Genomic DNA, 26,087 nt, shown 5'->3' with positions numbered 1-26,087 from the left:
GACCGCTCATAGGTAGGCAATGTTTTTAAGTTATTATTGAATTCACAATTCTACGTTTTTAACCCACTTCAACATGCAATGCTCTGAGTTCGTTTATTCGTCTGACCCTCATGATACGGTTTTGGAATTTAATTTATTTTAGTCCATATTATTAAATGTATAAATTAATACCGGAAATCCTTTTATTTTATAATTGCAACTAAATTCCATGTTAACAAGTCTAAAATACTATGTATCATTATTAAATCAAAAAAAACCAAAACATAACCTTGAAAACCAATATTTATAAAAGCCTTCGTATTATACAATGCAAGGGTAAGGAATTAAGCAGTCAGTTTTAGTTGAGGTAAGGAAGGCGTATCAAATAAGAGGCGTTTTGGCTTCTGCTCTTCATCTTCTTCAGTCCTTCTGATAAGTTGGAAAACATTTGTACCAATCGGCGCCAATTTTCCAAGTACAACACACTCACTAATTCCTTCAATTGAATCTTTAGCAAATCGAGCAGCTGCATCAAATAAATGATCTGTCGTCTTTTCAAATGAAGCTAAGGCCAGTACACTATCTTTCATTTTCGATACACCAAATCTTGTAATCCCCAAAACTTCGCCTTTACAAGTCATAACATCACCCAGAAGCATAATATGACGCGGATCCACAGTAAGACCATGCTTAGCCATCGTATAGCCGATTTCTGAGATAATGGAGGTACGAGCAGCCTCAATCCCCAAAACTGCTTTCATTTCCATAACATGATTTGTTGTTGTTGTTGTGCCCACTATACCTTCAATGTTCATAACTTCACGCAAACCATAACCTTCCATAAATAGTTCAATCTTTCCAGCTTCTTGATTAATCACGGAACGATTTATTTCAGGAACGCCAGCCACAATCACATCAGGAAGAGCGCGTTTGTAATTTTGCAACCGATAATATAATTCACTCTCGCCGCTCTTACCCTCAGAGGAGGTATGAACATGGATCTGCTGAAGAGTATTATTCACGGTAACCTGCTGAGAAGGAATCTTCAACTTTCGATCACTCCATATAGCAGCAGCTATGTCAGCTAAGGTGATATCCAATTGGAGCTTAGATATAGTAGTATAATTTACTTGGACGGCGATATACGCAGACATAGGGCCGTAGACCTCTTCAATGTAACTAGTAACGTCTTTCAAATAGGTTTTCTCAATTCTTCCCTTAACAACGCGAGCTGAGCGTTCATCTGTATTGTTAACCAACTGGCCACTGATAATAGGAGTACTGATAGTTTTTGCCGCATTAATAATTTCTTTGATACGAGGTACACCAAGTGTAGTTTGGGCAGCAACACCAGCGAAATGGAACGTTTTTAGCGTCATTTGTGTACCAGGTTCACCAATAGACTGGGCTCCGACAGCTCCGACAGCTGTGCCAGGTTCAACTTTAGCACGCATGTACTTCTCCCAGCAATAGTCCAAGAATGTATTTAGTTGTTTCTCAGTGACTCGTATAATATTTTCCACTGACTTTCTAGCCGCAACTGGTGCGAAATCATCGCTCTCAAAATCATCCATATCGTCTAAATCCGGTTCCTCAAGCATAGGAGATAAACCGCGATTTTCTCGAACTTTGGCCATTTGGTTAGCGATTAGCTCGGTCACGAATTTCCGAATTGTTTCAATAAAATCTCCATTGCAATTTTGAATAAACCGGGGATGTGAAAGAGCAGACTTTGTAATATTAATAATTTGGTATGGAAATAAGGGCTGGTCATGCTTATCATCAGAAATACTAACAGAATGAGTCCAGCTACGAGAAAATTCGACTGCTTGTCCATCACCCTCCATATATGTAGGATCCAAACCATCGTCACCGTATAAGAATTGAACAATGTCACTGTTGGAGCTTCGAACCGTACCATCATACGCGGAAGAGAGGTCTTCGAGCGATTTCATCAAGCGTCGAGACATATAGCCAGTTTCAGCAGTCTTGACGGCTGTATCAACCAGACCTTCTCTACCAGAAATTGCGTGGAACAAAAATTCGGTCGGAGTTAAACCACTATAAAAGCTATTGCTAACAAACCCTTTAGCCAAAGGATGCTTTGAATTTTTGTGGAAATGAGGAAGTGATCTATCTTGAAAACCATCTGGAACACGCTTACCACTGATAATTTGCTGTCCAACACAGGCAACCATTTGAGAAACATTGATTTTTGAACCCTTCGAGCCGGCAGTGGCCATAATAAGAGGTGAGTTCATTGGTCCCAGTTCATCCATACATATTTCACCAACATCATCACGAACTTTTGAAAGAGTAGAAGAAATCTTTGCTTCTAAAGTTGCTTCTTGGTCTAAACCGGGTTGAGTTTCCAAAGTACCTTTCGCATATTGCATAATAAAATCGTCGGACGTGGCATAGGATTTGTTAACCAAGTCCGTTTTCTGAAGCGAAAGACTTTGTCCAGGCTGCACATCACTAATACCAATGGAGAAACCTCGATTACCCATAAATCTAGCACACATTTTTGATAATCGAGTCATAGCTTCAGCAGCTGCCATCGAGCCATAATCTCGAAGGATAACGTAAAATAAAGAATTTTTCTTTCCATCACCGACTACGGATTTATCCACAACGCCAGCAATAATTTCACTGTTTCTAATCATTAAATAGCCATCTTTTGGACACATTTCAGGGGTATTGGATTTAATTCTGCTAAATGATCGAGTTTTCGCATCCAGATTAACTTGGACAGGACTGAAACGGCTTGGCTTCATCAAAACAGAGAATAATTGTTTGCCTGTCCATAAACAGCGAGGTTTCAAAATAGCCGGAGGTGGCATATCGATATGTACAGAAGCGTCAACCATGTAACAGCACATATTAGCAAATGTTTTTCTATCTAAAAAGGTATCTTTTAACGATAACAAATAAGAAGCAGTAATAAAATCTTGAGTAGCTGCAATAATAGGTTCACCATTACGAGGACTTACTAGGTTGTTTTTGACGCCCATCAACTCCAAAGCCTCAGTTTTTGCTTCCTGAGTTTGTGGTACATGAAGATTCATTTCATCACCATCAAAGTCGGCGTTATACGGGCCACAGACACACTCATTAAATCTGAGGGTTCTCCATGGACGCACTTTTACAAGGTGAGCCATAATAGAGAGCTTGTGTAAGGATGGCTGACGATTAAATAAAATAACATCGTTATCATTTAAATGTCGTTCGACGATGTCACCAATTTTTAAATCATCAGCGATACGGTTTCTATTGCCAAACCGTAAAAATCTCTTCAAATCACTTTCACGATCAATAATGTAATTAGCACCAGGATGAACATCCGGCCCATTTTTTATACATTGTTGTAAAAATAGTTTGTTTTGAGTAGTAACTCTTTCAGGGAATGTAAGAATCTTTGCGATACGGTAAGGGACAGCGACTTGATCAATTCGTAAATTAGGATCGGGACTAATAACAGTTCGACCAGAAAAATCGACACGCTTACCCGACAAATTACCACGAAATCGACCAGATTTCCCTTTTAAACGTTGGCATAAGCCACGTGTTGGCTTCGATGGCATATCAGAAGGGCGTAGACCAGGCATTTCACTATTGATATACATTGCAATTGATAGTTGCATAAATTCCCATTGCTCCATTAAATTGCTGACAGGAGTGCCCTTACTCAAAGCAGCGCGAATAAGAGAACTAGTCCAAACTATTTCAGTAATTTTTACAGTCAAATCATCCTCAGTAGTTGCACCTTCCTGAGCTACTGAAGGGCGAATACAGACAGGAGGTGCAGGGACATATTGCCATAATAAGTTTTCAGGACGTCCGAATTCTGGATCCATTCCTAAAAGCTCACAATCAACTGGATTGATTTGCTTAAATAAATTCAAAACTTTCAGGGGATTAAGATCATCGTGAGCTTTGGTAAGATGCATTTTCAATTCGGGTATAGTCTTGATAGCCTCATCGAAGGTATGGCGAAACTCGCCCTCATCATCTTGAGATTTTCTAGCATAACGAAAACGTTCATGAATAATTTTCAAAGGACCAGCCTTTTTAACAACCCCCTGCATAGAATCGCATACAGGACACTGACGGGTCTTTTTACACTGATCATTAATGCGCTTACAAACTTGAGATCGCCTTAAATTATCAATCCCAGGGCGTCTAAGCTCCTTAAGAAATTGCCTCTTCTCAGGATCTGTAAGTAAAACACTTGAGCAATCCTTGCATATATTTTGTAAAATGGTCATTGTAGCTTTAAAGTAGCCGATATGAAAAACAGGTAAAGCAAGTTTCACATAACCAAAATGGCCCATACAATCGGCCATTGACTCACCACATGTGGTACAAGTAATTTGCTTATTGCTAGTACCCATGTGCAAGTCCAGGGCACCATGTTCGGCTGGTGACCTATCGGTCATTGTATATAAATCACGGCTAAAAACCTCGACTGTGGCATCTTTGACGAATTCCTTTGGCCCGCTGATGCCAAACTGCAAATGCTTGATCTTTTTGGGCACCTATTTTAGGGTTAGTTATCTGTTATTTGAGCAATGGCTTCGAACTCCTTACCTGATTATCAATAGGATCCTTCATAACTCATAAATTATTTATTACAATCAAATTGACAAGATGCAAGCCAAAATATGGCTTTTGCAACACCAGACGTTGTTGGTAGAAAACAGATTTTAAGGCCGGTTATTATAAAATCGCATAATTATAACGGAGTTTACAATAATATAAGTATTCATTATAATCATTGTGGGCAATCAGAATTAAAAAATAAATGTTCCAAAAAAGTATATTTTGAGTCGTAAAAATTACAGTTAAACATTTATCTAAAGCAGCAAAATTGTTGAGTGCATACACCAGCTACGAACCTTCCTGATCCAGTAGTTCAAGTATTTTTAGTTTTTTCTTTCAAGAAAGCCCACTGCAAACTATAATTATAATTACATTACGATATAGAAATAAGTTAGTGTAGCTTTTTGGAGTTCAACATGCGGATTGTACAAGAAACGGTGGGTTCATCATAAAAACAGGCAATAAACAGTGGAAGTATACAATCTTAACTGAAATTGCTCAAATGTTAATATCAATACCGAAATCAACAGTAGCAATCAAATCATCAATACCGTGAACAGCCTTCTCACGAAGCCGAGCTTCCTTCTCAGCTAAGGTGGCGGGCTCACGATCAGCGGGCGGTGGAACAGGTTCGTTGATCGATATATGAGAATCCGAAGGAGATAATTTAGGTGTAGTGTTGAAAGAGACAGCAGTTTGAGATTGAGACGCTGAAGGAGTATTAGATGAGAGATTTTGATCGGTTTGAGGCGTTGAAACACCGGACGCAGACACGGAGGGCGTCGAGGTTTTAGAATTACTATCAGCAATAGCTAACGATGGCAGACTTGTAGCTGAAGTTGACACAGATGTAGCTAATCGTCGTCGTTCTTCATTCATACGCTTCTCAGCTAAACGAACCTCAGCTTGGTTACGGCGGCGATTACGCTCATTAACCTTTGCAAGCTGATCCATTGCCGAAAAGTTTGTTTGAGGCGCATTTCCCACGGAAAGTTCCTGAAGTGTATTTAGTCGCTCTTCTAGTTCTTTTGCGAGCTCTGTGTTGTTGGCAGCAATAGCGGCTTGACGATGTTGACGAAGGCGTGTTTTTTCTGCAGCGAGATTGGAAGGAACCCTTGAAAGCTCCTTTTTTCTACGAATAATGTCTGATACCTCTGTTTCGTTCAATACATACTGCGTCATCTGCTTGAGATCATCTAGTTTTCTCTCAATAAATGATTTCGATGGCATACTGAGCTTGTCCTCTGCCATTTGATGACACCAACGTTGAAAATCCGACTCGGTAAAAGGTTCGTTTGATAAAACATTAGCCTCAAAAACTCTCTTTGATTTACCATGATAGCATTCTAGATACGTTTTTGTGAGAACACCTTCAACACGGTAAGGCTTACGCCCTTCAGAGATTCCTTTAACTTGACATAATCTGTATACGCCTTTACCATCTCTTTCCCCGATTTTTACTCGTATAAAGCAACCAGTAATTGTGGTTTCGAATGTAGGGTGATACATATATTCAGCAACATGCTTACGACCCATGCGAATACTATTCAGGTCCGACAACCCGACCTTCACTTCATCCTTTCCTTCCAGGTCTGTAGGAGAATAAGGAGAAGCTTCTGCTTCACTTTTTTCGGATTCCTCTTCATAATCTGACGTAAGACCTTCTTTCTTTGACTTAAATGTTGGTTCGTCGGGCTTAAATGTTCGTTCTTGGCGCCTTTTCTTTAGTTCTGTCAATTTATCTCTTTTACCGGCTGCAGTCGAGGTCAATGGTTTGTCACGAGTAGACTCTGAAGAATTTGTTAGTATAAAAAAGAACTCTACTTCAAATAGTATGTACGTACTTCTTGTTGTCTGTGCAGCATATTGATTATTCTGTTGACGAAGACGAATGGCCAGCTCTCGTCTTTCCATTAATTTGGATATTTCTTCTTCACGTTCAAAGAGAATACTTTCTCTTTCAATTTCGGACATGGCCATAATTCTAAATCCAGTCAGCTATCCGAATTCAATTTGCCAAAGAGTTTACCTTGCTCGATCTGCTTCATCTTTAAATTTGCCTTCTAGCAGATATGGATTTTGGTATTTTTCCTCGAAATCTTCTTCAGATTCACTTTCTTTATCATTTACTTCGGAATTTTTGGAATTGAAATCATTTTCATCGCCTTTTTCTTCGTCTGAACTACTACTCAAATCATCGTCCCTAAAAACCGTGTCAATTCAGGATTTCTTGACAAAAAAAAGCAGCATACAGTTCATCATGCAATCTTTTACGATCATTTCCCAAACCCGCATCATCTACACCAGCTAACGCTAACAATTCATCTTGAAAGTCAGCCATGTTGGTGAAGGATAGGTTCACGTCCCGTACTAGTTTACTACAACATAGCAACTACTGTTTAGGTGAACTTGCGTACACCTTACAAGAACATGTTACAGAGGTGAAGAAGTGATTGGATTCATGGTAAAAAGATATGCATAATTTTGTAAAAGTAAATGTTTCGGTAGAGATTTGACTGTGACCTAGGAAGTATATCGATCGAAGTTCAATCTCATAAAATATTATTTTATTAATTTTTAATTATTGTTAATACTTTATAAAGACTGTTTTGCTGCTACTGTTAGTGGGATTGGAAAAATAACACTTAATTCATTCACCTGGGCCAAAGCGGTACTGTACTGTAAAGTATTGATAGCATAACGAAATGAATTATGCTTTGAAAGCAATATTGGAGCTTTGTATAGAGGAAGATCTCTTATTAAAAGCTCTAGGGGTTTTACAGTATATAATTCAGGTGTCTTCTGCAAGAGTCCCAGCTTGCTATATTCAGTTATGCTTAACTCTTCTTGTTAATCCTGAATACTCACAAGTGAATCTTCAAGAAACTAGTCGCTGGGTGCTTCTACAAATTTTAGAGAAAGGATGCAAAGACAATCTAGTAGCCTGGTCATTTGAGACGGAACTTTCCGACTTTGATAGTCCTCGTGATGAAAGCTTGTTAGTTTTTTCTATGCATAATCTGTTTACGAAAGACGTTGATTTTTGGGATTTGGTAGCATACACGTTTGCAATTCCCGAAGATATGAATCGATGGCTTCTCTTGCTAGAAATTTGGATACTGGCCTTAGATTCCGATGCGAAGTTAAATAATTCTTTATTAATGAAAGAATACTTGGGTGAAGAATATTGTGAATTAGATGATGCAGTAGAGATTATCTTAACTGGTTTTCTGCCAAAGCAACGACCATATGATTCTCCTTTTTCGGAAGATGATCAGAAAGATCATAGAAAGACCGCGGGAAAGGCATATTTGTCGAATGAGACTACTCAAAAACTAGAAAAGTATGCGGCCCACCTGCTTCAATTGGTTTGGCTTTCACTTCCCAAAGGCCTTACAGTCGTTGTACAACTAACAAAATCCTATCATTTTTTGAACCAAATCGACTTTCATTTGGAGTTTTTGCCTCCACAAAAACAACAGCGAGCTTTTCAGGCACTTGGTAACTCTTCTCTTCGATATTGTTTGAGTCAGTATTGTATAATGAAAGGGGCAGGCATATCTGTAAATATTCGTCACGTATTGGATAGTTCGACTCAGCATCTTGATTCACTTTCACGAGGTTTTATCCCGAAAAAGAAAAATCGTCAGATCTTTCATTTAATAAGCTGGACGTTTTTTTTTTCCTCTTTGCTATCTGCAGACTCTACTAGTTTACAGAAAAACAAACGCCTATTGTTGCTAGATAAAATGAGACAGCTTTATTTGGCTTATGAGCAACTTAATACGGAAAAAGTCATTAGTTTCCTGAAGCCTTTGGCTACTTTAATTTATATATTAGAGCACTCAGACAGTGGAGCAATTCAAGGATGACAAGGCCTTTTTGATAATAAAAAAAGTTATATTTATACTAGTTAAACTCAGTATATATTATGAAGATAAAGAGTGTACATTAGTAATCAGCATCTAAGAACGATCATGAAAACATTTCTAAGTAGGTTATTTAAAGCGAACAGAAACATCTTGGGCTATTACACTATGCTTTACGCCTTTAAAAGGCTTCATATCCGGACGATTTACAACTTTGAGAGATTCAACCTTAAAATGAGAAAGGATGGAGAGTGGATATTTGTAATGAAGAGTCAGATGCTCAAGTTTTGGGTACACTTCCTTTTCAGAACTAGTATCACTGATAGATAGTCCCTTTTTTTTGTTTAGGGCACCCTTCAAAGTATAGGCTGGGGAAGTCCATTCAATTTTTTTTATAGTCCATTCTAGTACAGTACCTTCATCGTTTAAACCTTTTGATGGACGAAATAAATAGTCACCATGGGTGGCGGAAACGCTGCTTAAAGACACAGGCAAAGGAACTCTTATTTCCAGATTTTCAATGGGTTTTTTCCCTGTGTTCCGTATGCGAATTTCAAAATTTCCATCATTCATATTCCTCGCTTCTACACTAAGAGGCAAAGATTTTTGTTTAAATAAATCTGCGTGAAAGGATGCAAGGATGAACTTTCCTTCTGGCGGTATGAACTGCAATTGGAGAGGATGGTCTTTCCATCGTTTTAAATTAATACAGTTATGAAACTTTGCACTTTCCATAGTTGATCCAGGCGTCAAATATAGTAAAAGCTCAGGAATTCCAGACAACTGACTTTTACATTCAACGTCAACTTTCATAAAACCAAATGCAAGTTGATTATTACCTTCATATACAGCAAAAACACGCTCTATAATACGGATAAAAAACTCATTGTTAGTATAACGGGCTTTGGAGGTTCGCCAGGGCACTGTATTTTTGTGAACAGAAGGTGTATTAGGTTGAAGACCAGTAACTTCCATAAATTTTTTCATTAAACTTGGAGTGGGAATAACGTCTTGCAAAGCATTAGGCTCCATATTCATTGCATACCCATAATCAATCATCTCTATCAGAAGCTGTGCAATTAAAGAGGTGTGTTTTTCAATTATGGATGACTGGAAGCTTCCAAAATAAGTCTTTACTACTTCTATAATCCGTCTCATCACATCATGTATGTAAAGAGGTTCTGTATCGCAGGTTACTGGTATACATATTCGAACATCATCCTGCAATTGTTGAAATACGAGGTAATTCATGTGATAGATGATAAAAGGAGGTTCTTCATTTCTTAACTTGCTTTTTGATATTTCACTCTTTATAAACTCTGAAGTCACTGACGATATTCTACCTCTGGATTCAATTTGAAGCAGGACCGATCTGTCAAATTTTTGTTAGATTTTGCAAAAAATAGAAAACTGTTACTACCCATAGATATCAATTAAATAGATGGCTTCCAAAGTACTCATTCCATACGATTAAAGTGAGATTTGAACAAAACAGGGAGCTCAAAAAGTACCGTAGGTTATGGTGTAGATTGAAGTTGTCAGTTCTATCTGCGTCTTGAGAGATGGAAACGGTATAGTGTTTATTTCATTTTATTTTATAAGAACTGTAAATAAATAGGAAGAAGATAATAAGAATTCATGGAAGTATTTAGTATGTAGACGAAACTGTTAGAAGAATTATGTAGCATATGTAACGCTATTGTCGCGATTTAGACAGGCAGGACAAAGGGAACAAACATCATTAGAGCATTCGGATAAAATCCACATAAAATTACTTGACTGGCATAGAAGGAGATCTCTGGGGTAGCAGGAAGCTAAGAAATGATTGAAGAGAGCCAACCCAAAACTATCTATGGTACAGATATTGGCTTTAACAAGGAATTATCGATACATCAATACAATCATTCTGGTATCTATACACGGGAGGAGGCAAGGAAAACGAATGTAATCGATCCAGTTCGACGGTTGACTTCTTGCATAGTAGATAGTTTTTTCGTGAATCGGATGCTGGATTCTCCTCTACCAACAACAGGTTGGTATACTGATCCCTAACATTTTGAGAGGCAAAGTTTAGCTGTTGAAAATCGCGATGCTGTATGCGTGCCACATAGCGGCTTTCTAGTGCCTTTGTGCATTCCGATAAGGAAAACTCTTTCTTCTTTTTATCTAAGAAAGGTGAGCGGTTTGTAAAATCTGGTTTGGGAGGAGGCGTTCCGGTAGCTGCTGCAGAAAACTTTGCTAGATGCACAGATACAGGAGACTTTTCGAGAGCCTGGTCTCGTTTCACAGATGTGGGGGATTGGAACGCGAAGGCTTTGGAAGTGAGAGCAGAGGAGGGAGAATGGAGACTTGGGTTTGCAATTGTTGATGAATATCGGAAATCATGGCTACCTAAAGGAACGGAAGTCGGCTCTTCTTCAGACGAAAATTCTTGAATATCATCGTGAAACTGCTCCCTTTTTTGCTTTTTAGATGTCGAGGATCCTCGTATGGAGGTAAGTAGAATTTCGTCTTGGTCTTCAATATCTTCAATATTTTCCCTAAGAGGGGACTTTTGAAACTTTTTCGAGTGAAATCCAAATGCGTTTTTTGTAAAAGAACTTTTGTCTTCGGATGGCGAGTAATGTTTTTGCGATGATATAACCCACTTTTTCTTTGCACTCATGGTCGATGGTGAAAACCGTATGATTGATGTTTACACGCAGAAAACCTTTCAATATTTTCCACGGCCTACTTGGTTTATACTACTCTACATAATGTTCAAAAGCTTTTATAAAGTTGTATGCTGAGCATTAATATTGATGAATGCAAAGTCTACGACCTGGTGGTGGAAGGTGGATCAAACTTGTTGGACAAAAAGCAGGAACTCTGAAATGACTTCACGAAGAAGCTTTTCCCACTATTAAGTTAGTTGATTACTAACAAAAGTATATTTATCATATAATCAGGTAGATATGTAAAGTAAAAACCATGAATAAATTGGCATCATTGTCTGATAGACAACAAGATCAGAGAAGCGTCAGCATCATTCGTTCGTTTCATAGATAGAATGACGAAAAATAAATGAAATAAACAGGAAACTCTCGTTACAAAGCAAACCGTCTTTTACAAAAACAAACATAGGAACCAAATGTCTTTTTATACAACAAAAAGGAAAAAGAACATTTTACAAAAGGTTCTCCTTCAAAAAAGCCGAAGCCAAAGCCACAGTCACAGTTGGTTTACTTTTGAGAGGAGGTGGCAGAAGCAGCGTCATGCTTAAGCTTGTTCTGTTGTTGCTCAAGAGAGCTGATCATGCGCTTGATGGAGGCTTCATTCATCTCATACAATTTAGGAAGAGTGAAAGCGAAAATGATATTCCAAATAAAGAGACCTCTGTAGGAGAGGAAACCAGAAAGGAAGTATTCAATGAAAGAGCCAATGGCAACTGCAAAAGTTAGCAAAGGACATTCGGCAAACAAGACACGTTGGAATTGGATGAGAAGGACATTAGCGATATCAACAGTACAATTAACGAAGCAGTCGATAGCTTTGGTGTTGCAAGTGACATATTTGGTGCGGAAAGGGGATAAAACACCACGACGACCGCTAGAAGCAAATTGACCGCCAAATTCAATGATGGACGTGATCAACAAGACGTAGCGAATAGTGCGGAAGAACAAGCGGGGAATGTTAATCCAGGAGGGGACAAAGAAGAGTGCGAGAATGCTCAACAAAGAGGACAAGCTGCAAGAAGTATTCTTCCAAGTGAGAACACGCCATAAGGAAGAAGCAACTTTAGGATCGACGCTTTGCTCAGACTCGCTCGTGAAAGGACCACCACAAGCCATGGCAGGGCAATGATGACCATCAGCAGAGGGGGCCTTGGCTCCAGAGAATGGGCAAGCGGTGGCTTTTTCCTCCTCTTTGGGAACAGGAGTCTCGTGTTCAGAGAAATGGGGATTAGAAGCAGCGCCACCAGCACCAGATTCATTCTTGGTAGCAGTAGTGTCGTGCTTAGAGGAAGTAGCGAGCTGATCAGCGTTCAGAGACTGGATGAGTTGCTCAGCAGCGTTTTGGGTAGTGTCTGCATTTTCAGCAGCACCGGTATGTTCAAAAGGGTTCAGAGAATGTTGTTCAGACATGGTTCAAACGTTCAACAAAAAAAAGTTGCGGAGAAGATATGAAGAAATAATAGCAAAAATGAGATCAATAGAAACTAAAACAAGAGGTTAAGAGAAGCAAAACCAACTAAACCAGAAATGGCAAAGAAAACACGAAAAATGCAAAATCAGAATCTGCAGACGATGCTGTAGGTTTTGGGGAGAAGATAAATGGCCGTTGCTGATGAAAGAAGGATGGTTCAAGGATGACGTTAGAGAAGGCCAAAGAAACCTCGCTAATAAAATCAATGTAGAATATTATCTTAACTGTGATTTTTAATAGAATGGTGATTAGAGAAGATAATTTTATGGATAGCAACAATGATGGAGTGAAAACAAAGAGAGAACCATGGAGAGCAGAATTTTTCTGATTTAAATGAAGAAGAAACTGAATGATAAACAGATGAATTCGTAGAAAAGATATAGTATCTTTCTACAATCTTGTTTCAATGGTTCACGAGGAATTACTGTTGTATTGTATTGTATTGTATTGTATATATTGGAAGTATAAACGATTTGTATTTGGCACTCTAGAATAAAAATTAAATGAGAATAAAATGAGAAAAAGGGCGTAAAGGACTTATGGATGTAAGAGATGGTTCAAGAAAATTATCTACACCTATATCTATTTTTTGTTTATTCCTCTGTTGGTTTTCACTTTTATGTGCTGGTTTCCACTCGGTCAGGTTTTCTTGCTTATCATATCTCATTGGAAAGTTCGGTCAAAGTCTCAACATGAAAATTCCTTTAGCGATGACCTCCTAACCTATAAGCCAGTCATGACCGAAACCGGTAAATACGTGGACTACTTGGCTGTAACTGGTAAGATAAATTTTCTTCCAATGAAAAACAATCATCCAAACGAGAACGCGTTATCGTCTTATTTGTTTATTTATTTATCTATTCAATAAATACTTTATTATTATTATTTTTTTCTTTTTCAATTTTTTTAATTATCTTTGGTTTGTTTTTGCTGCGAACAACTTCTTCTACCAGCCCTCTACATCTCATCCTTCCTTTTAAGTATCAGTCTCGAAAATCATAGTATCTTTAACTATCTATCTCTCTCTCTCCCTGTCTCTCTCTCTCCAATCTGTCACCCGTAAAGTCTCGGGTTTCTTAGGGTCTCGTTCGGTCTTTGACACCCTCAACTGATTTCTGCTATCGGTCGGTACTCTCTATATTCGCCAATCATATTTGCGAGATACTTCCACCTCGTCCTTATTTGTTATAACGAACAGCAAAGTTCTAGTACCATGTCTTAAGCCAAACTTTAATGAGACAGATTAAGGATGAGAGTGGAAGATGGCGAGGGGAGGGTTGAGGAGAATGAGGGGTGAAAATCGAAAAAGTCAAGCCCTCTCTAAGAAGGAAGCGAAACAGAATAATCCGTAGAGGGAAGAGACCACCAAAATAAAGAATAACCTAAGTTTCATTTATTTATCTTTTGATGATGAAAAACTTTCCTTTAATAATTTAGATGATAAAATGAATTAACATAATCTTCATCCATCTATATTTCTCCTGTACTATTTTGTTTGTCCTTATTTTTTTTCTATTCTTTCCTTCCTTCTCCTGGATCGCACTATTCCCCTCTTACCATATCCTATATTTATTGCATTATGAAATAAACTATCGTTATATTCAGAAAACGAACAGACTACTTTCACTATCCTGATGTTGTCCACTTTGGTAAAGTTAGCGTTCCAACTCGTTCTATCCCGACCAACGAGTGCCGAGATTCAAGGTTACGTCAATCACGCGATCGGCCGTTGTCATTATTATTTTCTCATCCCGATACCTCCGCTCACGGAAGTGACGAAGCGGGTATATATTTAGGCTCCCTCCCACCTTCTTCAGCTTTTTTTGAAAACCAAGATAGCGAGGTTGACTTTTTTTCATAAGGAAAGGATCAGTACTACGGTAGCTTTTCTAATTTTTGGAAACGCTTCCTTCTCTATCTCGTTGTATAGTCTTTTCGTTTTGGTTTTTACCTTGCTCTTGTTTTAACTTTAACTCTTCTGTCTTGTCTTTTCAAGTCGAAAGTAAAGTAACTCCTTCTCTCCCTTAAAAAAAAAAAAGAAACAGAAGAAAAGTCAAATCCTTTTTTCTCGTTTCTCTCCCTTCCTTTACCTTTTTCTTTCGTTGTTTTTCATCAACTTTGTTAGGAAAATTTTTTCTCATCGTTGATATCGGTATTCTTTCGTATTCTAATCGCCGAAATAAATAAAAAAGTTCAAAACATATAATTTTCGGTTCTATTCTGTTTGAACTTGGTTTTTTGTTTTCCCTCTGTTATCTATTTAGATATTTTCATCTATAGTTATCTATATCGGATTACTTGTTATTCTTTTAAACATGCAACTTCTCAACTCTTTCTTTGGTTTGGTTGCTTCTGCCACCCTTTTGGTTTCTAGTGGCTCTGCTGCTCCTTCTAATACTCTTTACCGCAAGTCCTCCAAGGCCTCTCATTCCAATGATGTTAACAATGGTGTTGGTGTTAACCACACTTTCGGTGTCCTTGGATTCCGTGAAAAGAGTGGTTACGACTACACCGTTTGGCACGTTTCCCCTACCTCTGGTAAGACTTACCTTCGCCCTTGGGACGATGCCGTCGATCCCGCCGTCTTTATGATTGACGAGGAGTCTTTCTTACGTCTTGCTTCTGACAGCAACAAATACGCTTACATTGGTGCCAACCGTGATCTCCAATTCACCAACCACACCGACTATAAGAAGAAGCAACATGATGATGGTAGTCACCGTGTTGACTTGACTCAACGCAAGCCCGCTAACAACTTTGCTGCCACCCAGCAATGTGGTAAGTTGGATCCCTTCGGTTATGTCTTGAAGCGTTCCGGCAAGGGTTTTATGCACTGTGGTACTCAAGTCTTCACTGGTGCCGGACGTAGCATTGACTGTGAAGATATCGACTCTGTCGCTTTCAACCTCTCTGACTACCGTAGTCAATACACTGGTCTTTCTAATACATCCATTTCCAGCGAACAATACTATTCTAACCGTTCTGCTGACATTCCTCCTAAGTCTGAGCGTCTTCAGCCCCATGGTATCTACAACTACAACTACAAAGCTCCTGACAAGCGCATGCAGCGTTTCACTATTCCTCAAGTTTCTAGTGCTAATGGCCAAAACCAATCCGTCTTGCAAACCTTTGACGTGCCTTATGGCCGTTCCTTGTACTACTATACTAAATGCGCTTTGGACATTCGCTTGACTAACGAGTTCTTCCCCTTGAACGTTTCTTCTTCTAACGGTCCTGCTGAGTTTGTTGTTTATAACATGTCTGGTAACCCCAAGAAGCAAACCACCTCTAACAAGGGACCCACACGTCTTTCTGAAGTTGCTCGCTTTCAATGCTCCAACTATGGCTGTGAATACTCTACCAACATTGCTTGCCCTCGCGCAGGTCATTCTCACACCTACGAAATTGCTGCTGCTAACCCTGACACTTCCATGTCCTGGGTTCACACGATCAGCCCTCGTCTCGGTATGACAATGTTTGTTTACTCCAATGCCAACTATGATTAAGCTGCTTTTTTTGCAGATGTTTATATGTAAATACGCATATATAAGAATGTTGCATGATACAGTTTTGTGTTATTATGCTTATCTAGTATTGTTCCTTTTATCCCTGTTGTCTATATTAATCTTTTACGCTACTATTCCTGGTTCCTGAATTGGTTGTGTTGGGAACTAGTCGTTTTTAGTTTTGAAGTCGGGTTCACTTAATGCTGTGTCATCTAGCGTATTGCTGATTCGCAACATGAACTAATATATAAGAATAAAAGTTTTTTATTTTACATGTATCTTTGGGCAATCAAGTTTAGCAGGTATCTTGATGTCTGCCAAGAAGCGATCAATTGGTATTGTTTGTTTTTCTTGAATCCTAAAATCGTGTTTTGTCGAGGGTTCATCGATTTTTTATTCAATTCTATCAACATACATCTGAACTATAATTAAATACAAGGTATAGAAGCTTCCAATTACTACAAACACTTATGAAAATCAGGTTGATTCTATGTTTTGTATCTAAATATTAGATGTTAGTATTCCTTGTTTAATTTAATAATTATTTCTTACTCATACAGATGGAGGTTTAGTTTGATAGTAGCATCAATTAATAGCGAAGTTTCGTTGAATTATGGTAGTTGCGTGACTGACTTACTAATGTTTAGCTATGCAAATTAAACAATGGAAAACATGTCTTAATGCTTCTATGATTGTTGGTGATATGGAATGAGCGTAATAATTAAGTCTTATGAGTATCCAGTAAATTTACTACTATACATTTGGTGAAGTATTAATACAGATAGTAAAGATATTATTAAGTTTGGCATCATTAATGTGTCATATATTAAGCGCAACAAAAACGTGATAGTGAAACGGCTCCACTTTAACGAATTAAAAAGAAATTATTCATACTTCTTACCATTATGATTTATGAGCGTTTTTATTAGGCTGACATATAGATTGCGTCCAACGCATTCCGTCTCGGGCATAAATAGTTTTGTGTTTTGGATAAATAGACCAATTGGGAGCAGTGAAAGAAGTATCAATAGAACGAGTACTGAAATGTGTTAAAATCAATTTTTGTGCTTGCATTCTCTTTGCAACCATCAAAGCCTCCGAGACGGTCGAATGGAATCTATTTACAGCTTCTTCATGTAAATCATCTTCAAAGGTAGCTTCATGCAATAAAACGGCGGCGTTTTTTCCTGCTTTCGCTAGCCTCATGTTTGGGCGGGTATCGGAACTATAGACCAGGTTTCCATTACTTTTGTGGGATAAAATAACTGAGTGCGAATCATAAATATGAATAGATGGAACGGTATATAAAGATAAACTTTGCGACAATGAGTACTCATTCCCCGCATGTACAGTAGAAGCATTCACAAACCGAATACGCTCAACAATATGTGAAAGCTTGGTAGAATCACAAATCCTTGACACCCAAAACCGTAGTGATTTGGGACAAACGACGGTAAGTGTGGTGTCTGCTCCACGAGTACTTTCATTCCAAGCTAAAAGAATATTCACAAGCCCTAACCAATGGTCAGCATGCATATGTGAAATAAATATTAAACGGAGTTGCTTCAATACAGAATCAAGATTCGTTCCATATTGCCGTATAAGCTGAGAATAAGAGCCCTCGCCACAGTCTAGTAGAATAAAACAATTATCCACATTTACCAGGTAGCAACTGAGGCTTCGATACAATGTCGGTGATGTTGCACTCGTTCCCAAAATATCCACGACATAACCGACAGAAGGAGACGGTAATTCATTGAAAGAGTGAGTTTTTACACCAACATTTTCCGTGTTTTCGTTTTTGACGAAGCATTTTTGGTCAGATATTTCTACAGATAAGCCCTCTTCTAACTCAAAAACATTCTCAGAAAGACTGTGAACAGAGGAGAGATGTGTTGACAAAAATCCACGGCAACTAGGAAGCACATTAGCAGATCTATTTCTTCTGAATATGAGAGAATCTTTTGCAAGCTCAATGCATGAAATCAAATGCGTCGAATTTCGTAGCTTCGGATGCTTCATAAACTTCGCATACTCATTCCCCCAAACCCCTTTGTCAAGGACATGAATAATGCAAGATGGTAACTCGTGCTCCCATGTATTCGCATAATTTATGAGATTTTCTAGAGCCGAAGGGCTGCTACAACCGATAATAACAAACTTTTGAGCCGGCCTTGTAGGACCCAGTACTTCTTCTGGGCGCACCCATGTTTTGTTGTCGCTAGCTAGAACTGATTTTCCTTGACATAGTAAACCATTTGCTTTTCCAAAAGGAACACCTAGGAGTTTCGCTTTCTCGGAATTAAAAGTACCATGCATTGGTACGGTCATGAAAGACAGATATGACCATGAAGGTGACATTTCTCCTTGTATTGTACAAAAATCCTTTTCTCGAAACTCAAAGCTTTCATGATCCTCCGAGAGCTTGTTTTGAAAAGGTATAACATTTAATTTTAAACTGCTTCCTGAAGTCAAATTTCGGGAATTTGCTATAAGCGATGCTATTCTAGAAGGAGCATGCAAATCTAAAACAGTGTCGATTTCGCTTGATTGCACATAACCGAGTAGGCCAGCGGTAGCACTCCATGGATTGTATGTTCGACCACTTCCTGGCATCATAAATGATCGCAATAATTTCCCTCCATAATTAAGTGGATGATTTCGAAACTTCAATTGCATCAACTCCCCCATATTTCCAATTAAGTATTTTCTATCATCAAGGGTGACACATAACAAAGGAGCAATCATGTTGTCAGCCGCTACAGAACTTATAACGTTCAAAGAAATACGATTTGTATTTCTCTTTTCTTTTCTTCGCACCATCTGTTGGCCGGCACGCCGCAATTGCACAGTTGTTCCTAATTTATTGAGCAAAGGATGACCCAATTTGGTAATTGGATTTTTTCCCCTTAATGGGAATAACTTAAAGTAAATTAAATTTTTCATACCATACCTAAGAAATCTGCTACCAAAAATAAGAACCTATAGATCGGTTTTGCAGATTCCTTTGCTCACATAGACTTGTTACTTGTTCAGTTTAGTGAGTTGTTACTTGGAAAACAGTCACACAAGTTTTGGTCAAAACGTTTCCATGCATAACTTAGAATCCCAGGTAAACACTGTGAAAAATGGTATGAAGTTTGAGTTTTAGTGGTAACTGGAAAGGTTTACCATGTCTTTTGACAGCCAGACTAATAACTTATAGGCTCCTAAAAAGAAATGGTCTAAAGGAAAAGTGAAAGACAAGGCTCAACATGCCACCGTCTTTGACAAGACCTTGATTGACCGTATTAACAAGGAGGTTCCCGCCTTCAAGTTTGTTTCTGTCTCTGTCCTTGTCGACCGTATGAAGATTAACGGTGCTCTTGCTCGTATTGCCATTAAGGACTTGGCCGAGCGTGGTGTTATTAATAAGGTGGACCATTCCTCTAAGCAATACATTTACAGTAAGTTCGTTTTTGGTATCAACGTTTAAGACCACTAACCAATCAATAGCACGTATTCCAGCTACTGCATAAGATGTCAAAAATTTGTTGAATAAAATAGAGGGAATTAAGTATAAATGATGCGTATGAAGTATGTATAATGCAAAGTAGTTTGTATAGATCCTATAAATACTTAAAGGATTTCTGCATAAATTGATTCTGTCATTGAAATTGTCATTACGCTATTGCTCATTCAAGGTAGACTGGTCATTTTTGTCAATCAATTCCAATGTCAAAGCAGCCAACATTCCAGGTATAGTCTTTCGCTCATCACACCAAAACCTAACTAATCGCTCGAAATCTGGACTTGAAGGTTTTCCCACTAATTTCATTGTACTAGTTTCACCATCAAAAACAAAAGCAGTATTGTTTTCATGTGAGTACATAGAAGTAACGCGGACGCTTCCGTTGGGCAGAAACTCTATTTTATAGCCAAAGAGAGAATAAATTGCCTCTCTAAATTCCAAAGACTTCACAGAAAAGATCTCTTTTAGTCTCTGTATTCTTTTATCTCGATCTAATAGTTCTTTCTTTAGCTCCAAAGTTCTCCGATTAGCTAATTCCAGTGATTCCATAGGTACTGTTTGAATATCTTTTTCTTCTAAGATGGCCTTGTATCCCCCATTTTCTTTTTCAAGAAGGTGAAGCTGTTCTGCTTTTACCCTTTCATGCTTGAGCGTAGGGTTCGATCTATGTTGAAGGACCTTTGAGGATTTTAGTTCTGACATTTGAATGATTTCTTGCCTTAATTCAGCAATAATGACTTCAAGTCCATTGATTTGATCTCTTAGGAATCCTTCAGTATTTAGCTTCTCTTGTAATTGTAACTGTATATGTTGATTTTCTCGATACAATTCTGTCACGTAGCCAACATCCTCTTGGTCTTCGTTCCGAGGACGCTTTAAAGTTAGGGACTGTTCATCTGCGGAAGCTCCCTGGTTATAGATCTTTGAATTTTCAAACAAGACTTTATATTCATCAATCAATTGGGTGAGTGATTCGATCCGTTCTAGCTTTTTCTGGCCAGACTTTTCATTATTCATTATGGCTTCCTCATCGTCATAGCTTTTCAAGTTTGCGCGCAAAAGATTGATTTCTTGGTTGGCTAAGAATACCTGGCGTTGGAGTCGTCGAATCTGCTCACTCGTTTCTTTATTTTCGTTCTTGAGGTCAGTTACCTTGTTTTTTAATTCGATGACCATTGGAGGCCCTTGAATCCTTTCCTGGAGTAGTTGTTGTGTGAGATCTGAGACACGCTCGCTGAGAGTCTTATTTTCTGACTGGAGAGTCTTAAACTTTTCTGCAGCAAGCTCGGGAACGTTCATATCCATGAATGTCTTTTTCCAACTATTCAGTTCTGCTTGGAGTTTCTCATTATCAACACCCAAAACAGCGACCTTCTCTTTGTAGTCTTCATATTGGTATAGCTTAGCCTCAAGATCAGCTTTTTCTTCATTTACAATTTCAATATTTCTAGAGTTTGTATTGTATCGTTCAATCATATACAGATGCTTTTCCTGAAGTTTTTCCAACTCGGCGATTCGTTCTAAGAGCTTTTGGTTGGCATCTTTCAACTCCAAAGAATCAGAGGCTTGATTCACTGATTCTTTTAGCTTTTCTATTTCAAATATGAGAGTCTGTACTTGTTGCTCTTTATCTAGTGACTCTTTAAGCTTTGAGTTTAGTTGTTCTTGTAGAGAGGAATTACGAATTTCCATCTGAGATGCATTCTCTTCAAGAAGCTTGTTTCTCTGTTGGAAATCTTCCACCTTGTATATTTTTTCCCTTAGCTCTTGCTGAGTTTTTTCTAATTCAGTCGCGCGGGCAGCAGTTTCTTGGGTTAAGTTCGACTTCAATTCTGAAAGTTGTAAGACGAGCGATTCATTATCAGATCTTAGTCTTTCAATAGTTTCATGATTCGTTGCTTCTCGTTCATGTTCTTGCTTTTCAAGCAAAGAGACGCGAATTTGAAAAGCCTTCGATTGTTCGCGTTCCTCTGTTAGTTTGGCGAGCAAGTCATTGCGTTCTCGGTCACTTTCGATCTCTTTTTGTTTCAAATCGTTTTTTGCATTTTCTAAAGCAAATTCAAGTGATTGCACCCGAGAACTATCCTTTTCTGTTATATTAGTAATAATGCTTGTGAAGAATATGCGAGAGAACGCGTACCGGAACCAGGCTTTTTCGGTGCAGGAATTGATGAAGGCTTTTTCGGAGCAGTTGCTAAAAATCTAGGTAATTGTGATCTAGAATGAAACGGATTTCGAGGTGAATCCGCCATGGAGGTTGCGAGCTTGTTTTCTCAGTGTTTTTGGAAATCATAGCAAGTGGGAATACTGAGGGCGTGTAACGTGTCGTTGGTAAATATTAATTTTAGAAAGAAATGAAACGAAAATTCAGGGTTTCGCACTCTCATTACTAAAGAAAAAATAACTAAACTGAATATAGATTGAACTTTCTCTTGCTATAATCTTTTATGAAAGGATGTGTATTATCTGTGTATTCATTCAATAATCGAGAATACACAATAGAAGAAATTCGCTGTCCCAATGGGATAATAGTATAAACATATCAAAGACAATTACCAGAAAAAAAAAATTGAAAAGAGTTTTGAGCCTGTTCAAAGTATGTATTTGCTCGTTATTACATTTTCGACCTGCTTAAAATGCAATGATGAAGGATCGTGATGCGTGATGTTTTGTAATCAAGATGGTTTCATTTTCTGTTATTTGATGTTTCTTCTATATCATATTCTTTTCATTCGTATCGTTTTCTTGATCTTTAGGAATCAAGTTTCTCTGATTGATTCTTCATTTAAAATGGATACAGAGAAAGTCCATTCCTTCTCTTAAATAAAAACTTCGTTTTCAGTGAACATGGAACAGAATTAAGTTCAAAAAAATGCGCAAAACTTCGTTTTAACACAATAAGCAAATATACCTAAGATAGTATTGGGAAAACATTCTGTCTATTGTTTATTTACGTGAACAAGGGGAATAATTTAAACGTGTACACGTGAAAATAGATAATGAGCTCTCGTACAAGTATGCTATAATTATTAGTGTATTGAAATTTTCTCCTTCTACCTTTCTCACTATCGTTATTCGAATCTTCTAAAGAAAACCTGAATATCTACAGTGGAATGAACAGAGCAAGAACGATCCAATGTCGACAAAATTGACTTGGTCGCAATGGTCTAAAAAGAATGAGATTCCTCGGAAACTACTGCATACATCGATTGGTAAGTGACAGACTATTGAGGCGTACATTATTAACCTGTATCGATAGGTTTCATCACGTTAGGACTTCAACGGTATGGATTTCATGCTGAGCAGATTACTCCATATTTGGCATGGGGTTTTCTTCCAGCCTTTACAGGAGATGTTATACGATTTCAATGGCCGGCTTTTAGCCACCTTTATAATCGAGTGATGGGACCTTTAATGCGTGAATCTGAAAAAAACAGTTGGAATGGCGTTATATTTTATTTGCTAGGAACATGGATAGTTCTAAGCTTCTTTCCAGAGGTATGTAAAAGAAATTCAGGGATGCATGCTGCAGAAGGTGAACCACATGAAAAAAATCCTTTTGTTTTCCACTTGGCTTTATCAGGGAGGAAACTCTATGAGGGAGTCAGGTCCATAAGGTATTTGGTGAATTCTCAGCTCTCCAATATTTTAACCGTATTCGTTACTCAATATAACGATTTTGAAACCGGATGTTCTAACATTTTCGCAATTTAGGATATTGCAGTGATGAGTATTTTACTTTTGTCTTGGTGCGATACAGCAGCTTCTAGTTTTGGTCGTAGATATGGAAAGTATACTCCCAAGATCGCTAAAAATAAAAGCTTAGCCGGCAGCCTTGGCGCATTTGGTTGTGGGATTCTGGCGTCTTATTTATACTGGGGTATCATCCGGACGGGCCCCGATAGTATGGCAGCTCAGTCTTGGATGTCCTTCCCAGTACTATGTGTGGTAAACGGATTTGTCGGTGCTGTTGCAGAAGCCATGGACGTTTGGGGCTTAGATGATAATGTGGTAATTCCTGTTGTATCCGGTCTGTTGTTATATATAATAATGTGAGTCCTTTTGTCGTATCAACGTTTTTCTTTAGAATACTGATCCTTGTATGCCTATAAAACGGCCAAAGCAAACATTGACTGTTAACGCATTTATTATTTACTTTCTTGTCCTTTTTTTTTTTTCAGATATCCCCTTACGTTTTCTACATAATATCCGCTTTATTCCTCATGTTATTTAACTTTCGTTTGAATCTTTCCTACTATAGTATAGATATGTAAATCGACGCAATTAATTAATCTGAAAAAAAAAAGTATATTTATTATTAAAAGTCCGTTTGTAGAATATCTATTTTCTCACCCTAAAAAAAAAAGAAATAATGAACAAAAGCAAATCAAAAGTATCCCAAAACAATCTGACAATCATATGTAAAGCACGTCAAAGGCTTTTATCATGTCAGCAAAATAGATGGCATCGGCAAAAAAACATTTGACTAGAAATAAGTACAAATCAACACCAAAAATTTTATATCCAAGCGTGGTTTTGGTCATACAAAATGGAAATACTTTCTCCGTTGTGTATGCGACGGATAGCCTATTAAAGTTAGTTAAAATTAACCTCTTCAAAATAAATCGCAGTGCTTACCTCAGCAAAAGTAGGAGCAACATCAATAATATCGAAGCAGTCACTGGGTTCAATTGTTTGAGGAGCTGTGTTGGTTACAATGAGTTTGTCAATGCAAGATTGCTTTACACGTTCAATAGCATCACCAGACAGAACACAGTGTGTAACAAGAGCGTAAATCTGGCTAGCTCCGTGCTTTTTAACAAATTCGGCGGCACTCACCAGAGTTGAAGCAGTGTCAATTAAATCATCAATTAGAATAGCTATTTTGTCTTTTACATCACCAACAAGCATTAATGAGACTCCACTTTCGTGACGACGATTCTACAAAATATTAGTATTCTAGTCATCAGTAAAAAAAAAAAAACGTACTTTGTGGATCAAAGCAAAATCCAATCCTAAATAATCGGCTATAGCAGTAGCTCGTTTTGCACCACCAGCATCTGGTGATACACAGACTGCATTATGATAGTCAGGAATATTCAAGGCTATATAATCCTTCAGTAAAGGACGACCAAACAAGTTGTCGACGGGAATGTCGAAGAAACCTTGAAATTGAGGGTCGTGGAGATCCATAGTGATAATATGATCAGCTCCAGCACACATCAATAAATCAGCAACCAAAGTTCCGGATTGAGCAATCCATGACGAATACGACGAAGTGCGTTTTGGTTCTAAAACGCCATCAGAAGAAGATCCTAGAAGAGGTGCGCCTCGAGAAGAAAAAATTTGGTCAGGTTGACGGCTATAAGGGAAAACGGGCAAGACAGCGGTCACCTTTTTGGCGGAAGCAGTTTTACATGCAGAAATAATGACCAAAAGTTCCATGAAATGGTCATTGACTCGCCCAGAAGCCGGGCTAATAATATAAACATCACAACCACGAACAGATTGTTTAACTTTTACAGAGGTTTCTCCATTACTGTAAGAAAAAATTAGTTTATCACTCATGAAAATGTCTCAGGTAAAGCGAGAAAAAGAAAAAGTAGACAATAAAACGGAAGAAATTCTTAATAGTATTACACATGGCTCCTTTGTGATCTTATCTGCGTCATTTAAAAAATCAATTGTAGACACTTCTTTTGTCGACAATCTAAACCGTTCGGGAATTTTTTTTTTTCCAAATAAAAGCTTTCAGAATTCTCAAGAGCAACGGTTGCAATTTATTGAAATCTGCTTAGCAAAAATCCATTTTTTCTGCTTTTTATCACCTGTGCAAAAACATACCTGAATTTTCCAAGTTCGGCTCGACCTACATCCAAGCAAAGATGCTCACATATTGCTTCTGTTAGTTTTGGATGTGACTGAGTTCCAAAAACCACTAAATTTTTCATTCTATGTCTTTCGTACTTGAAGTGCGCTCTTTTAAAAATGTTGTACCTAGGTGTAACCTTGGCTGGCACTAGAAATCGAAAAAAAAAAATCGGTTAATATGTAAAGTGTGGTTAACCGAAGGGCAATACTTGCACATGCCATTGTTTCTAGTTTTGTCCTATTTTGGCGAACAAGTTAAACGATAGGGAAATAAAAGTAGATTAGGAAAGCAACGAAACGGATAGGGACAGATAAAAAAAAAATATTAAACTACATAAAGTAAGTCAACAAAATATTCGAAGTATGGATACTTCCAGTAAATAGAAAAAATCTATGGTCACAGCCAGGCTCGAACTGGCGACATTCGACTTATTAGATCGACATGATAACCAACTACATCATGCGACCAGTTGTTATAGTCTTCTAAAGTAAAGATTATATGTAAGGCTGTTACTGAGGAAAAGTGATATCTTTTGTTTATTTTTCGGCTTTTATTTGGTAAAT

General features: G+C 38.0%; 12 protein-coding genes and 1 non-coding gene across 13 annotated transcripts; 4 read left to right on the top strand and 9 right to left on the bottom strand.

The window, feature by feature from the left end:
* Positions 1-115: 115 nt before the first annotated feature.
* SPOG_04330 (DNA-directed RNA polymerase III complex large subunit Rpc1) lies at positions 116-4,662 on the bottom strand. The gene is made up of 2 exons (XM_013170406.1): positions 4,570-4,662; positions 116-4,517 (listed from the first exon to the last, which is right to left on the bottom strand). Exons 1-2 carry the CDS (start codon positions 4,591-4,593, stop codon positions 324-326), a joined length of 4,218 nt encoding a protein of 1,405 aa, XP_013025860.1. The 5' UTR covers positions 4,594-4,662; the 3' UTR covers positions 116-323.
* A 56-nt stretch (positions 4,663-4,718) lies between these two features.
* SPOG_04331 (RNA polymerase II associated Paf1 complex) lies at positions 4,719-7,068 on the bottom strand. The gene is made up of 4 exons (XM_013170407.1): positions 6,834-7,068; positions 6,611-6,784; positions 6,426-6,565; positions 4,719-6,371 (listed from the first exon to the last, which is right to left on the bottom strand). The coding sequence occupies exons 1-4, from the start codon at positions 6,920-6,922 to the stop codon at positions 5,080-5,082; spliced, it is 1,695 nt and encodes a 564-aa protein (XP_013025861.1). The 5' UTR covers positions 6,923-7,068; the 3' UTR covers positions 4,719-5,079.
* SPOG_04332 (Smc5-6 complex non-SMC subunit Nse5) lies at positions 5,785-8,526 on the top strand. The gene has a single exon (XM_013170408.1). It carries the CDS (start codon positions 7,287-7,289, stop codon positions 8,451-8,453), a length of 1,167 nt encoding a protein of 388 aa, XP_013025862.1. The 5' UTR covers positions 5,785-7,286; the 3' UTR covers positions 8,454-8,526.
* Positions 8,479-10,132, bottom strand: SPOG_04333 (AP-3 adaptor complex subunit Apm3). The gene is made up of 2 exons (XM_013170409.1): positions 9,871-10,132; positions 8,479-9,822 (listed from the first exon to the last, which is right to left on the bottom strand). The coding sequence occupies exons 1-2, from the start codon at positions 9,909-9,911 to the stop codon at positions 8,580-8,582; spliced, it is 1,284 nt and encodes a 427-aa protein (XP_013025863.1). The 5' UTR covers positions 9,912-10,132; the 3' UTR covers positions 8,479-8,579.
* Positions 10,029-11,317, bottom strand: SPOG_04334 (uncharacterized protein). The gene has a single exon (XM_013170410.1). It carries the CDS (start codon positions 11,113-11,115, stop codon positions 10,321-10,323), a length of 795 nt encoding a protein of 264 aa, XP_013025864.1. The 5' UTR covers positions 11,116-11,317; the 3' UTR covers positions 10,029-10,320.
* SPOG_04335 (reticulon-like protein) lies at positions 11,246-12,838 on the bottom strand. The gene has a single exon (XM_013170411.1). The coding sequence runs from the start codon at positions 12,572-12,574 to the stop codon at positions 11,672-11,674; it is 903 nt and encodes a 300-aa protein (XP_013025865.1). The 5' UTR covers positions 12,575-12,838; the 3' UTR covers positions 11,246-11,671.
* A 1,587-nt stretch (positions 12,839-14,425) lies between these two features.
* SPOG_04336 (But2 family protein But2) lies at positions 14,426-16,741 on the top strand. Its single transcript, XM_013170412.1, has one exon. It carries the CDS (start codon positions 14,951-14,953, stop codon positions 16,139-16,141), a length of 1,191 nt encoding a protein of 396 aa, XP_013025866.1. The 5' UTR covers positions 14,426-14,950; the 3' UTR covers positions 16,142-16,741.
* A 176-nt stretch (positions 16,742-16,917) lies between these two features.
* On the bottom strand, positions 16,918-19,162 carry SPOG_04337 (3'-tRNA processing endonuclease Trz1). Its single transcript, XM_013170413.1, has one exon. The coding sequence runs from the start codon at positions 19,085-19,087 to the stop codon at positions 17,045-17,047; it is 2,043 nt and encodes a 680-aa protein (XP_013025867.1). The 5' UTR covers positions 19,088-19,162; the 3' UTR covers positions 16,918-17,044.
* On the top strand, positions 19,131-19,763 carry SPOG_04338 (40S ribosomal protein S25). The gene is made up of 3 exons (XM_013170414.1): positions 19,131-19,272; positions 19,347-19,587; positions 19,637-19,763. Exons 1-3 carry the CDS (start codon positions 19,270-19,272, stop codon positions 19,657-19,659), a joined length of 267 nt encoding a protein of 88 aa, XP_013025868.1. The 5' UTR covers positions 19,131-19,269; the 3' UTR covers positions 19,660-19,763.
* SPOG_04339 (mitotic spindle checkpoint protein Mad1) lies at positions 19,143-21,915 on the bottom strand. The gene is made up of 2 exons (XM_013170415.1): positions 21,793-21,915; positions 19,143-21,742 (listed from the first exon to the last, which is right to left on the bottom strand). The coding sequence occupies exons 1-2, from the start codon at positions 21,902-21,904 to the stop codon at positions 19,809-19,811; spliced, it is 2,046 nt and encodes a 681-aa protein (XP_013025869.1). The 5' UTR covers positions 21,905-21,915; the 3' UTR covers positions 19,143-19,808.
* Positions 21,916-22,778: 863 nt separating this feature from the next.
* SPOG_04340 (phosphatidate cytidylyltransferase Ptp4) lies at positions 22,779-24,004 on the top strand. Its single transcript, XM_013170416.1, has 3 exons — positions 22,779-22,864; positions 22,912-23,150; positions 23,367-24,004. Exons 1-3 carry the CDS (start codon positions 22,789-22,791, stop codon positions 23,706-23,708), a joined length of 657 nt encoding a protein of 218 aa, XP_013025870.1. The 5' UTR covers positions 22,779-22,788; the 3' UTR covers positions 23,709-24,004.
* On the bottom strand, positions 23,963-25,977 carry SPOG_04341 (ribose-phosphate pyrophosphokinase). The gene is made up of 4 exons (XM_013170417.1): positions 25,497-25,977; positions 24,642-25,191; positions 24,291-24,593; positions 23,963-24,239 (listed from the first exon to the last, which is right to left on the bottom strand). The coding sequence occupies exons 1-4, from the start codon at positions 25,601-25,603 to the stop codon at positions 24,171-24,173; spliced, it is 1,029 nt and encodes a 342-aa protein (XP_013025871.1). The 5' UTR covers positions 25,604-25,977; the 3' UTR covers positions 23,963-24,170.
* SPOG_16404 lies at positions 25,918-25,991 on the bottom strand. Its single transcript has one exon. It is a non-coding gene; the product is annotated as a tRNA-Ile (tRNA).
* Between the last annotated feature and the right edge of the window lie 96 nt (positions 25,992-26,087).

Source organism: Schizosaccharomyces cryophilus, assembly GCF_000004155.1.
Source record: "Schizosaccharomyces cryophilus OY26 unplaced genomic scaffold supercont4.9, whole genome shotgun sequence".
Classification (NCBI taxonomy): Eukaryota; Fungi; Ascomycota; class Schizosaccharomycetes; order Schizosaccharomycetales; family Schizosaccharomycetaceae; genus Schizosaccharomyces; species Schizosaccharomyces cryophilus.
The sequence above is the reverse complement of the archived record's forward strand: the minus strand, read 5'-3'. Positions and strand labels throughout refer to the sequence as shown.